This window comes from Paralichthys olivaceus, chromosome 2 (genome assembly GCF_024713975.1).
Source record: "Paralichthys olivaceus isolate ysfri-2021 chromosome 2, ASM2471397v2, whole genome shotgun sequence".
Taxonomy (NCBI): domain Eukaryota; kingdom Metazoa; phylum Chordata; class Actinopteri; order Pleuronectiformes; family Paralichthyidae; genus Paralichthys; species Paralichthys olivaceus.
This window is the reverse complement of record NC_091094.1, coordinates 4,633,221-4,645,728: the sequence shown is the minus strand read 5'-3', so window position 1 is coordinate 4,645,728 and position 12,508 is coordinate 4,633,221. Positions and strand designations below refer to the sequence as shown.

Genomic DNA, 12,508 nt, shown 5'->3' with positions numbered 1-12,508 from the left:
AATGTGTGTTGCAATTTTTCCATTAAATGTACTTGTCTGTTCGAGAACAAATAGTTAATAAAAATAAGACAGAATTTTATTGCATAACCAAGAAGCAGCAGTTTATTGAGTAACAATATAAATGATGAGAGTAACAGTAATGGAGTCTATGAGTATAAGTGAGAGGCTCAGCTGACAACATCAAGGAACACAAATAATTTAAATCCTCCCAGACATTTATCAAGTGATTCCATCAGTTTGTTTTTATGTTCAGAGTCTCCGGATCAATGTCAGACACACGGCAGTGAGTATGTGAGGGACTGAAGTTATCTTCATCATCTTAGAGACGAGCTGCTGGGGTGAAATCACTGCCTCAAAATGCAGCTGCTAAACCTGTTTGATTGGATGTTACACTGACATGATGATGATTAAATGTGATTGCGATTAAATATAACACTTTTCTTTAGGTCTTGTAGTTCTTGACATATGTAAAAACAATCTGAATAAAGGTGTTAGCACATAATATTATTATTATTATTTGTTCATCATGAGACAAAAAAGCAAAGATGTCTCTTCTGATCGTGTGAAAATACTGAACATATTTAAATGCCTTTTCAATAAATCCCACAACTCCTGTAACGTTGCTTTAAACACCTCAACTTGAAATCTCTGGCTGTAAATAATATAAAATGTATATATGTGTATCACAGTTTCATGTCATATCATCACCAAGACCTCCTGCTCGTGCACATAAATATGTGTGAATCAAAGCTGGTTGAGTAAACTCTGAGCTAAAGGTGCCAAATAAAAACCATCATCATCAACATCACCACTGAAGTTAAAACCAGATGACCCAAAGAAATCAGATTAGTGATGCAGGCCTCTGACAACCTTTCAGTCAACACACAGAATTCAACTTGATGAGCGCCAGGTTGACTGATTTACAACAGAATGATCACAACAAGAAGTGGTTGTCGCTCAACTCTCTGAGCAACGTCTCCCGACAGCAACTACAGGAGCATCAACAGAGCTACAGCTACAAACAGACTTCAAGTCAGACAGGAAGATTGTGCGTGTTTGTGTACGGGAAGAATAAAAGCTGGTCCGTCCCCAGAATTCCCTGGGAACCATCATAACCACTGCTATCATTGTTGTCAGCAGCTAGGCAGGGAGCTAGTAGTGGGAGGAGTCTAGTGCTGCGTCCACTTGATGCTCTTCAGGTCGATGCCTTCCTGAACCATCTCCCACAGAGGACTGACATAAAGACACAGACAGACACAGACACAAAAGTTAATGGGTGTTTACCATAATATTACGTTAATGTACTGTAAGTATAAGTCAATGAGTCAGTTCCAAAGTACCATGCTCATCATTTCTGAGTATTAATACAACTGTGTTCACTAAACACAAGATCACATCACTTAGAGGAAGAAAGGCTCCTCAAGAAATATGAGAAGTGAGTTTGGAAACAAACCAGGTGAACTCACCTCATCTCTCGGAGTCTAGTGACCTGTTGGATACATTTCTCTGCCGTGTAGTCGATTTCTTCTTCTGTGGTGAACCTGCCAATACCAAACCTGACAAACAAGCACAGGTTCAAATTAATCTGAATGAGATTAATCTGAAAAACACAAAGAAAATAAAAGGACTTCTTCTTGTATGTGAGTCTGAAATGTGACACATCGAATGCACGTTCAGTGACTGTACACAAACACGATCTTAACAAATGTATTTTTGTTTTGACTGCTTTTTTTTTTTTTTTAAACAAATGAATTTAAACTTCTTTAGAATCTTGATGATCAGCACGATCATAATTTATACTCTGGACAAGAAGAAATTTTGTTTCACCGAGTTGACAAATCAAGTTGATTAAAATCAGACTGAGTTACTTTCAAGATTTTAATCTGGATTATTATCAGGATTGTCATTACGATCTGATTCCAGCGAGGATGACCAGTGTTTATACCTGATGGAAGAATGAGCCAAGTCTTCATCTGCTCCGATTGCTCTGAGGACGTATGAGGGCTCCAGAGATGCTGACGTACATGCACTGTCCATTGAGACAAACACAAATATTAATTCATCTTGAAAGAGTCAATTTATATTTTCACAAGCTTCGCCCCTGTTCATATAGAGAGTGTATCTGACCTGCCAGATGACAGAGCGATATCCTTCAGAGCCATCAACAGACTCTCTCCCTCCACATAGGCAAAGGACAGGTTGACACAGCCTGAAACACACACAGATAAGTTCATCTGTCTCATCTATAAAACTGAAAACCTATAACATTAAGTTGGACTTGACAAAGGTTTAGTTGAAATTGAAGCAAGACTGTGGTGTGTGTGTGTGTGTGTGTGTGTGTGTGTGTGTGTGTACCTGGGTAACGTTGCTGTGAATCTCCGTTCATTATAACGTCAGGTGTGGCAGACTGGATCTTCTGGACCAGACGATTAGCCAACATGGACACTCTGTGATGATCATACTACACAAACACACACACACAAACTTTCATTAGGATATTTGGGTTTATTTACTGAGACTTGGTGTGTTTGACTGTGTTTGTTTTACCTCCATCTCCTGCTGGGCAATGCTGCAGGCAGCTCCCAGCCCGACAGCCAGTGGGGTGGGGACAGTACCGGAGCGCAGCCCCCTCTCCTGCCCGCCCCCGTTCTGCAGCGGCTCCAGACGCACCCTAGGCCGGCGACGCACATACAAAGCCCCCACACCTGTACACACACACACACAGACATCGTCTCAATCAAACTTACAGGTATAGGTGGATCTGCCCAACCCACAATCCAATAACTGCTAATCTAACCTTTGGGTCCGTAGATCTTGTGACCACTGATGGACATCAAGTCAATCTTCCAGTCGATGACGTTGACGGGAATCTTTCCGACAGCCTGAGCAGCATCGGTGTGAAGGAAGACTCCTCTAGAGCGACACATCTGACCTGAGAGCAGGAAGAGGAAAATCCAATGAGACAACAGTTTTGATCAGAGTAACATATAAACATGGTCACAGCGATTTGATTTATTTAAACTCATTGAAATGGGGAGTAAACAACATGGATGTGTTGTCATAGTTACCGATTTCCTTGATAGGCTGCTTGACTCCAATCTCGTTGTTGACAGTCATCACCGACACCAGACATGTGTCAGGACGGATGGAGGCCTCAAGCAGCTGAAAACATGCACACGGTGTGTTTTAAAAATGCCCAGTACATTGTTTATGTTGACTTGTGTAAATTCTGTGTGTATGTTGTGTGTGGTTTCTGTGTGACGGTTCTGTGTGTGTACCTCCAGGTCCAGCAGTCCGTTCTGCTGGACTGGCAGGTAAGTGATGCTGAATCCCTCTGATTCCAGAACTCGACACGAGTCCAGGACACATTTGTGTTCTGTCTGTGTGGTGATCACGTGACGCTTCTTGGCCTGGTAGAACCTGGCCACACCCTGCATGAGACAAAGAGGTGTTGTCTCATAAAACTGGTTCCAGCTCTGTCTTGTTTGCTTCTTACTGCATTTTAATTTGTACTCACACAGTGTTCAGGCATTTGTTTTTCATTCTGTTCAGTATTGATTCTGTTATAAATGCACCCACATTTGTTTTTTTCTGTTGTTATTGCAATAGTTCTTACTGCATCCTCATTCGGTTCTTTTTTTTATTCTCATACTTAGTGTCCTTATTTGTTCTTTTACTGTTCTCAATCAATTTCCACGTATTCTCAGTGGGTTATGAATATGTTCTCATATAGTATTTAGTATATATATGGTGTAGTCACTTGTTCTCAAGCTGTTCTCCCTTAATTCCTGTTGTGTTCTTAGGGCACTTTCAAGTGTTTCCATTGTGTTCTTACATTGTTCTAATTTTTAATGAGTCCTACTTCAGTTCTTCTTCTCATGTTGTTCATAGGGTGTTTTCGTTTTGCTCTCAATCTGTATTTGCAGCTACGTTCTTTCTCTCTTCTTCCTGCATCCTCATTTGTTTCAGTGTTCTCAGTGTGATCAGACTGTGTTCTCCTCTGCTAACTCACTCTGCTCTCGATCTGTTCTCCTCGATAAGCAAAACAAATGGAGGAGGGGGGTAGTGGTGAGAGGAGGGGAAGGACAAGGTGATGAAGAAGGGAACAAAGAAGTGATGAAGAGGAGAAGAGTGAGACCTTGATCGCCATGTTGTTGGACTCTGTGGCTCCACTGGTGAAGACGATCTCTCTGGGATCAGCACCAATCAGGTCAGCTACCTGCTGCTCAGGGAGAGAAAGAGAGAGAGAGAGAGAGAACACGGTCAATGACGCTCTATCAAACTTAGTCTTCATGGAATGAAGAACACGATCAAAATCAAATGTTATTTACAACTTTTACAAAAAAGAAATGATTGTCCGTCTACCTTCCTGGCAACCTCCATGGCGCTCTCGCTCTCCCAGCCATAGGCGTGTGTCCTGGAATGAGGGTTACCGTAGTAATTCACCTGGTAGGGCAACATGGCGTCCAACACCCGGGGGTCCTGCACAACACGCATTAGTGAGTAAATAACTCTTCCACTGAATCTAACTTTTACTGCATCCATGAAAACATGACTGTTACCATGGGAGTGGTGGCCTGGAAATCCATGTAGAGGGGGCGGAGCTCATCTTTCTCCAGTTCATGTTTCTTTATCATCTCTGCAGCACAACAACGAGAGTTTAGTCAGATCTGCATGATCCTGGACTGAAACAATGAGTACTTACTGAACGAACCACTACACAATGTTGGAATGAAGACTAGACAACCAATCAATATTGATTCGTGGGAGCAGCTAATATAAAATATAAAATGTGTGTTTATCATGATGATAAAAATGTCCTTATAATATAGATCTACCAAGTGTTTTGTTAATCAGGACTCTCTAGTCTGTGGTGCAGCTTAAATATATTGATCTATACCAACAGACGTTTCTCTTGTTTTTATTCCCACAATAAGTCACACTGGTCAGGTCCCATCACTCAAACCTGAAGATATTCAGGGAAAACACATAAAACGTGCACATTTGTAAATAACTAAGCAAAATGAAAAAGGTACATTAAGGCAAAACAATTTGTAAAACAGAGCCGGAGCCATTTAAAATAATAAGGCAGGTTTGTTAACACCATTGATCAATGAGTTCATAGTAGTCCCTTATCTCTCACGTGTCTTTATCTAACATCTCATTCCTCTGTTTGTTCGTTGAGAAGTTTTCTGTCTCCTCTCTAAACTGCGTCACTTTGGGATTAGCTTCATGCTAGCTGCTGATCTGAGCCTCAGACACGGGCTAGTTTGATGTTACCTTTCTGCAGAGAGCTGGCGGCTCTCCCCTCAGAGCCCAGCCGCCGAGGGAACCAGGCGGCCGGCCTGAGCAGCCGGGAGGAGACGGCCCTGCCCGGGGAAAGCATCTCAAAGGCGGGCTGGTTTTCACCTGGAGACCCGCTTGACCCTCCGGAGACGACGACGACGACAACAACAACAAGCGGACCGCAGCCGAGGGTAAACCGGGTGGAAGCTGCTGGAGCGGCTGGTTCCTGCGGAGGAAACTCTGAGAAGACGACGAGGGAATAAAAAGAAAGATGAGAACGTGGAGAAGTTTGATTTAGTTGAGTAACGCTGCTCAGACTCGTCCACGTCAAAGCGACGGAGGAGAGCAACACACACTTCCGACCTGCCCCTTCACAATAAAACACTGTCAACAAAACATCAAACTAGAATAATGATTAAATATAAATAAACATTAAAACGACCTATCCTGCCTGATTATCATTGAGACAGGGTATCTAAAGACATTTGGCTTTTTAATTGACTTTGGTATTGTCGCACACTCCTCGTATACTCATTTTATTTCTTTTGTCATTTACTGGATTTATTGTCTTTAATTTGCTTGAATCTGATGTTTGTTTGGTTTCTGATTGTTGTATTTTAATACCTCTGTTGTACGGTGTATAGCTGTTTCCCATGGTATTTACTGTGATTTTATATTTCCTGTTTTTATGCATTTTTAAAACCCCATCACAGTTTTATTTTAGTGGAGTTCCCGGAACATGTTCTCATCCATGCTGCAGCTTGACTCAACTCGAGGTCAATGCAATATTTCAGTTGCACAAGAACCGGAAACGGGCACAGGTCACTTTAATGTGGGACACTTGTATTAGGTTTTATATAAACAGACTAAATCACCCGTGTCCGGCTCAATATTACCATTTTTTTAGTAAACAAAATGAAAAAAATGACGTAAGAAAACGTAAATGATTCATATAAATGTCATATTTATATTGTTTTTGTGTGTTATTTTTGCTCATAATTTATAAACAGTATCCACAGTTACTCTCTTTACATTTCTTTTAGATTTAATTCAACAACATTTGAGTTTATATTCCAGAACATGATTTGCGCTTGTTGTAGTCACGGTTTCATCCAGTAGGGGGCAGTAACATTAGGCGTCAGAACTACCAAAAAAACAAAAGGAGAAGAAGAGCACCGTCGGACTGTGGCAGCCATGCTCGGTAGTTAGCAACTTATTTGATTTCCTTTAAAACGCGTTGATTTGAGTCCGCGACGAGAGAGACGAGCGCCTCCTCGGCGGCGGCGGATCTCACTCTGAGGTCAGATCTGCGCTTCGTGTCCGGAGTTTGTTTCCGGACGGGAACCGAGAGCGTTAGCCGGGGCTAGCATCACAAGCTAACCTGTCAGTTGACTGCTGTCAGTGCTCCAGACGCAGCTGCTCTGTTGGTTTCTGTGACTCCGGTGACAACTTGCGTTGTTGCGGTGAAACCTTCGTTAACGTAAGGATCGCGTTACTTTATTTCATCTCGACTGTTTTCACGTAACCGGCGAGTGACGTTTAAAAAAAAAAAAACCCGTCTCACACGTAACGACATCACGCGTCTCCGAATAAACTTGTGAGTTTTACTCCGTGAACTAAACTTCCGGCCTCGTTATTTCTATCAGTTCACTTTGGTTTGTTTCGGTTCACACGTCCACAAATGATTTACTGCAAAGAAAAGCTGTGAATGAAGGAGGAAATATAAAATATGTATTTTCATGTATGACTTAGAAAGTTGTATTTCACTTCATCTCGACAGTGACAGTGTTCTTTGCTGTAATATATATTATACATACTCGAGCACTTAAGTACTATTTGTACTAGCTCTACTACTTTTATTTTCACTAGTTGCACAGTGACACTTGCTCTATCTACATTTAATATATACATATATAATCTGTTTAGTATACTCTTCATTATTCTCAGTCATGGTCACTTTTATTTATTTAGTCACATGCACATGTGTAAACTGCACCTCGGTCACCAGTCGTCCTGTGCAGCACCCACCTTCACCGTCATGTTCTGTCTTTATGTTGTACGTTATGTTTACATTGAAAAATCTTTTTCTCTCTTTCATGCTCTGTCTGGTTGGCAAACAGGAAACCACAATATTTGGTTGTGTTTCAAAGCCAAGGACATGAAAACTATCTTAGAGTAAAGAGTAAATACAACTTTCCCCTCTCTGCAAAAGGACAACGAGCGAGGAAAGGGTTAATAAATATCACAGAGCAGTTTATCAGTACAGAAGTGTCCTAGCTATGATAATCAGCTGGTGTTGAAAGTTATGATGTGTCAGCTAACATCTCAGATCACCTCACAGGGTACACCATGCTCCTAGATCCCGAAGCGGCTGAAGATTGATCAGTTTGACCAAGAAGCTGCTGACACCGCCGCTGTTATTGAAGCTGCTGCCATGGGAACGACGATGAGCGAGCCATGTATCTACGACAAACTGTCCGAGAGCATAGACATCCTCCGCCAGTCGGGCTACCGCTACGGCATGTCGGAGAGGGAGATCGAGAGGTTCATCAAGCAGGTCCTGGAGACCAACGAGCCCAGGAGAGAGCCCCCGCAGTTCCCCATCCTGAGAGCTGCCATCAAGGTCAGGCCTGTTTTTAATTAATTTCTCTTTAGTTTTTATGTGTTTGTCAACCTTTTATGACTGAAAGACCCATGTTATGCTTTGGTACAAAGTTTTCCCCCTCTGTCTGCAGCACAGCAGTCATGTTTTATCAAACTGCGAGATGAATTTATTTCTAGAAAATACAAATTATATTATATACTTTGTCTAAAACAAATCATTTATTTGTCATAGAGAATACAGATAATTAAGGTTTACTCATAATTGTCTGTGCTCTGAGGAAGGACTCGTCTGTCTGTGTTGGTAATGTCCCTGTTGTCTTTGCAGTTTGTGGTGGCAGTGGGCTTCCTGCTGGTGGTGGTGCTGGCCTTCACCTACCCTCAGACTTCCCCCCAGCTCGGTCTGGTCAACCTGGGCTGCTACAACTGGTCGTCGCCCCTCAGCCACGTTCGCCTGTTGTCTCTGCCCATCGCCAAGAAGTACAACCTGCAAGGTCTGAACATGATCACTCAATATTTCTGTTTCCAATAACTCTCACAGATGCACATATAAAACCACACATACATTTTTTCCCCTAATGACAATGTCATTTGTATCTAAAGAATAAAAAGTTTAATAAATTTTTTAGTTTGGTCTCTGACACGTTAAGCGGTTGAACAAACACAAAAAGTGACCAACTACAGCAGACCGGGCATTTTTAGGGCCAAGAGCTGAAACAGGCATCTCACACAGTGGGAGAAAAGAGGCACTGTAGCATGTATGTGAAAAATAATGAATATTTTAAACATTAAAGCATGTTAACCCGTCATAGTTGAACCTCAAATTACTTGTAAATAAACAAAATATGGACAATTTAAGACTTTAGTAGTTTGATTGTAGTAAATGTGTGTTTTTTTGCAGGTTTCCATGAATGGTGGAGCGCCGGCTCACTCAGGCACAGTCTGGTGAACTGTTCGGGCTGTGCAGAGATCTCCTCTGTGCTGGAGGTCCCAGAGAGCCTTAGAGGGACGGTGAATCTGCGACGGGGGCCACAGCTGGTCCTGCTGAAGGTCAGTGATCAACACGGCCACAGTCAGGCCCCCTCATGTCACAACATGGGTGCAAACTTTAAGAACAGCATCTTTAAAGAATACAAAATACATTTATCTCACATGTATTTTTAAATGTGAATGATTAACAACTTATTAACAGGGGAAATATGTTTGTCATTACTTTTCAAATGGCTCTGCACTGTTTCCACATGACGTCATATGACAAGTGTTGTGTGATCACGTCCCCCATCCAACCATTCCTCTTGTTCATGCTGGTCTCTGCAGGGGGGGGAGTCTCTCAGCGTCCAGCGGCAGCAGCTGGAGGAGCTCTACTTGGCCCATTCAGGGTCCATGTCGATTCTGCTAGAGGAGGACGACGGCCTGCAGAACCACAACTTCGGCCTCCCTCAGGGCCCCGCCAACTTCACCCTGCTCTGGTGCACAATTGAGTTCAATTATGAAACGTTTCCAGAAAACAAAACTTGGATTCATGTGTAATATTTAGTGTAGTTTGATAAATGTGTTGCCCACAGCGATATCTAATGATTGACGGTGTGTGTTGTGTTGTTTCTGCAGGAGGTTCAGCTCTGGAACCAGGGAGAAGGTGTTGAGGTGGCTCTTCCCCAAGGCTGAGCTCTGTCCCCTGCTGGACAGTGCTGGGACCATCCTGCAGCGGTGCCTGGTCACCCACAGCACAAACTCCCAGAGCAAGGTGAGTCCAGCTGAGTCCAGACGTCCACGCAGTGAGAAACACAAGGTGCAGTTGTCAGGTAGCAGACTGTGGGACGTCAGTGGTGTACACCTCTCTATCATCACACCCTCAGGGTTTGTTAAAAGTTCTCTGCTGCCTGTGTTACAGGGCGTCAGGGTGCTGGGCTGGCTGGTGGTGGGTGAGGGGCTGCCCACAGTTCGAGTTCTGCCTGTTCAACGCTGTCAGAAACACTGCAGCTCCTTCAACCTGTGGCTAACACCTGGAGACATGGGTAACGTCTGCTGCTTCTGTTTCTATCCACAAACATGTGGACATGTGAGAAAAATTACTACTTCATACACAAAAATGATAAAATGATGACAGAGGAAGAAATAGAAAATAGAAACGCTCCGTCTTTGAGGTGTGTTCTCTGCAGTATCTGTTCTCACGACCCCTTGGATCAAACACCTGAGTTTCATGTAGCTGCTGAAGCTGCCTGCTCTGACAGTTGTTCCCTCTGACCTTTCACCTGTGCAGTGTACGCTGACCCTCGTTACTGGCAGATGGAGCTTTTCCCCGGTCGAGGCCAGAACATCATCTGTGACGGATCTGCCTTTTAACGTTCAGGTGGAGCCAAGCGATGGACAGAGTTGAGGACTGGGAACACGCAGATCAGCTGTGGACGTTTAAGACTTCCAGCAAAGGTGTTTCGGAGCGCGTCGGCCTCCGTGTGGCCCCGTCCACTGATGCCTTATAACCCTCCTGTCTTTTACACGTCTAGTAAACCTGGGTGGACTCCTCAGAGAACTGGAAACCTCTGCTCACGTGACTTCATTTAGGAAAAACTGGACTTCCTACATGTTTAAAGAGCGGAGGTCGGACATCTGACTTCATAACTTTGTCCTTGTGAACAACACGTTAGTAAACTCTCTGCATTAGCAGCTCTGGTGTTCTGCATGTGCTTGTGCCATAGCTTCAAGCAGAACTAAAAATAATAGGTGTTTCTCTTTTTCAGAAAGTAGTGGATCACCTTTAAATCACCTCCCACATCTCTGATCTGTTTCCAGTTAAAATATCAGAATCAATCTCAGCTTTGTGTGACTGAGAATGTGGATGCCATCTTTTTGTCTGTTAATCTTTGCAGCTGCACAGGTTGTTGGAACTAACACTTCCTGAATGGACACATGTCCGTGACTGATGCGACAAACGTTAATTGTGCCTGACTACGGTTTCCACAGCCTGATGTCTGAAAACTATGTCGTCTGGACGGTTACGAAATAATCACTTTTCCCAAACACCATGTCAGACTAACATGTTCAGTTTGAATATCAGTCAATGCAGCTGTTTCCATCGTGCATATTCTGATTGATTTTATTCAGGAAGTTAAGAACCCACAGCCCAACTGTTTGTCCCTAGCCTCTAATAATTTAATAGAATTAGTCCGAGCATCATGTTTATCATTTATCATTGATAGATGTGGGCATCAGGAATTTCTTAATGACATCTTAAAACAGAGCTGGATACGACTAATTGCTGCAATGGAGAAAGTCCCCTGGAGCTCCAAAAGGTTTTCCACAGGACCCGACCTGCAAACAAAATGTTAGTATTTCTACTTTCTAAACCATCGTAAACGTCTCAGAACCCAGAAAAGCTGTTTTTATTTGGATGACACGATCCTAACATTAAGAGCCGGGTTTGAATGGTCACTTCCTGCTGAAGTTCTGAGACACACCTTCTGCTCTTTAACTGGTTCCTCGTGTTAAAGGGCCAGTTCACCCAGCTGAGTAATTTCACAAAGTTTTTCTTATGAGTAGTTTGATTTTAATCTGCTGCTAAATCTAAATTACTCCCAGGCCTGTTGCAGTTGTCAAATTATTATTAGGTAAATTTGAAGCAAATATAATCAAATCTTCTTTGATTACTTCTTTGCAAAAACAGAAATGTTGAGTTTGTTGCTTCCTGACAATCTTTAATTTAGGGAAAAATAACTTTTAAATTTAAAATTTTCCACAGAGAAATCACTAATCAAGCTCCTATTGTAGTTGTTAAATATAGAGCTTCAATTATTAATCAATTAGCCATTAAAAGACTAATTTGTCTCATAAAAACAAATAAAACTACAATATTCAGACTCATAACACCACTGGCGGAGTTTTTTTCTGTTATGTGGGTGAACTGAACCTTTAACAACAACTTACCGCTCAAACTCAAACACATCATCACAAACCCGGAAATATTTTATAGTTTAGTTTCCTCCCACATGTTGTTTATCTGCTTAAGATGTTTTTAATTTTGAGATTTTATGGACAAAGCTGCTGATCTACTTTCAGTGTAATAATTTATTGTTATGATTGTATATATGTTGAAGCCATTAACTATAATTAATATTATTTAACTTTGGATTATCACTTGTGATTATCAGTACTGACAGAGGTTAACAGATCATCTCCAGCAGATTCTGAGAAAACAGTCCATGAAGAAGTAGAAGAAATATTTTGTGCATGATCGGGGTTTTTCATGGTGTGGACAGAAGTCTATTGTAAAATCAGTTTGCCAAAGTAAATGCCTGTGAAATTTGAATTTCTGTGTTTTAAAGACACACACCCTCGTTTTGTTCAAGTTTCCAAACGCCACTTCTAAAAACAAATCGGGGGGTGAATCTTTAAAACCGTTGGCTTTGCATAGAAATGTAAAAGTTTTATGAGAAAATTAAAAGTTGCTGTTTTTGCTTCCGTCTGTGTAACAGTGTGATACATGTGTGTTTGAAAATGTGGTTGTTTTACTGAACAACAAAACACAACCTCCATGAAACAAAGAACACCATGAACCCAAGTTAACAGGCAGCACTTAGATTCTATCATCAACTACAAGCAGCAGCTAAAGGGTTTAAACAAATGA

The 12,508-nt window shown here is 42.1% G+C and overlaps 2 protein-coding genes across 6 annotated transcripts; one reads left to right on the top strand and one right to left on the bottom strand.

Annotated features, from left to right (window-relative positions):
* Positions 1–74: 74 nt before the first annotated feature.
* On the bottom strand, positions 75–6,505 carry nfs1 (NFS1 cysteine desulfurase). Its single transcript, XM_020107190.2, has 13 exons — positions 5,281–6,505; positions 4,563–4,639; positions 4,366–4,482; positions 4,139–4,222; positions 3,279–3,431; positions 3,069–3,162; positions 2,798–2,932; positions 2,548–2,705; positions 2,356–2,461; positions 2,128–2,209; positions 1,946–2,029; positions 1,467–1,556; positions 75–1,233 (listed from the first exon to the last, which is right to left on the bottom strand). The coding sequence occupies exons 1-13, from the start codon at positions 5,384–5,386 to the stop codon at positions 1,170–1,172; spliced, it is 1,350 nt and encodes a 449-aa protein (XP_019962749.2). The 5' UTR covers positions 5,387–6,505; the 3' UTR covers positions 75–1,169.
* c2h6orf89 (chromosome 2 C6orf89 homolog) lies at positions 6,400–12,342 on the top strand. Of its 5 annotated transcripts, XR_011244162.1 has the most exons (9): positions 6,400–6,487; positions 7,628–7,909; positions 8,216–8,381; positions 8,789–8,937; positions 9,205–9,356; positions 9,496–9,631; positions 9,779–9,902; positions 10,148–11,359; positions 11,409–12,342. XR_011244162.1 is itself a non-coding variant. In XM_020107183.2 (8 exons), the coding sequence occupies exons 2-8, from the start codon at positions 7,721–7,723 to the stop codon at positions 10,228–10,230; spliced, it is 999 nt and encodes a 332-aa protein (XP_019962742.1). In that variant the 5' UTR covers positions 6,400–6,487; positions 7,628–7,720; the 3' UTR covers positions 10,231–12,342. The 5 variants fall into 5 exon arrangements, 4 of the variants coding, with proteins under 4 accessions (XP_019962742.1, XP_019962744.1, XP_019962743.1 ...); XM_020107183.2 differs by having other exon boundaries at positions 10,148–12,342; XM_020107185.2 differs by having other exon boundaries at positions 6,462–6,586; positions 10,148–12,342.
* Positions 12,343–12,508: the final 166 nt, after the last annotated feature.

Coding starts and splice junctions, on each gene's coding strand:
- c2h6orf89 (XM_020107183.2), top strand. CDS start 7,721: ATGGGAACGACGATGAGCGAGCCATGTATCTACGACAAACTGTCCGAG. Junction 9,357..9,495: donor GCCAACTTCACCCTGCTCTG/GTGCACAATTGA, acceptor TTGTTTCTGCAG/GAGGTTCAGCTCTGGAACCA. Junction 9,632..9,778: donor GCACAAACTCCCAGAGCAAG/GTGAGTCCAGCT, acceptor CCTGTGTTACAG/GGCGTCAGGGTGCTGGGCTG.
- nfs1 (XM_020107190.2), bottom strand. CDS start 5,386: ATGCTTTCCCCGGGCAGGGCCGTCTCCTCCCGGCTGCTCAGGCCGGCC. Junction 3,432..4,138: donor CCAACAACATGGCGATCAAG/GTCTCACTCTTC, acceptor TGTCTCATGCAG/GGTGTGGCCAGGTTCTACCA. Junction 1,234..1,466: donor ACTAGACTCCGAGAGATGAG/GTGAGTTCACCT, acceptor TCTTTATGTCAG/TCCTCTGTGGGAGATGGTTC.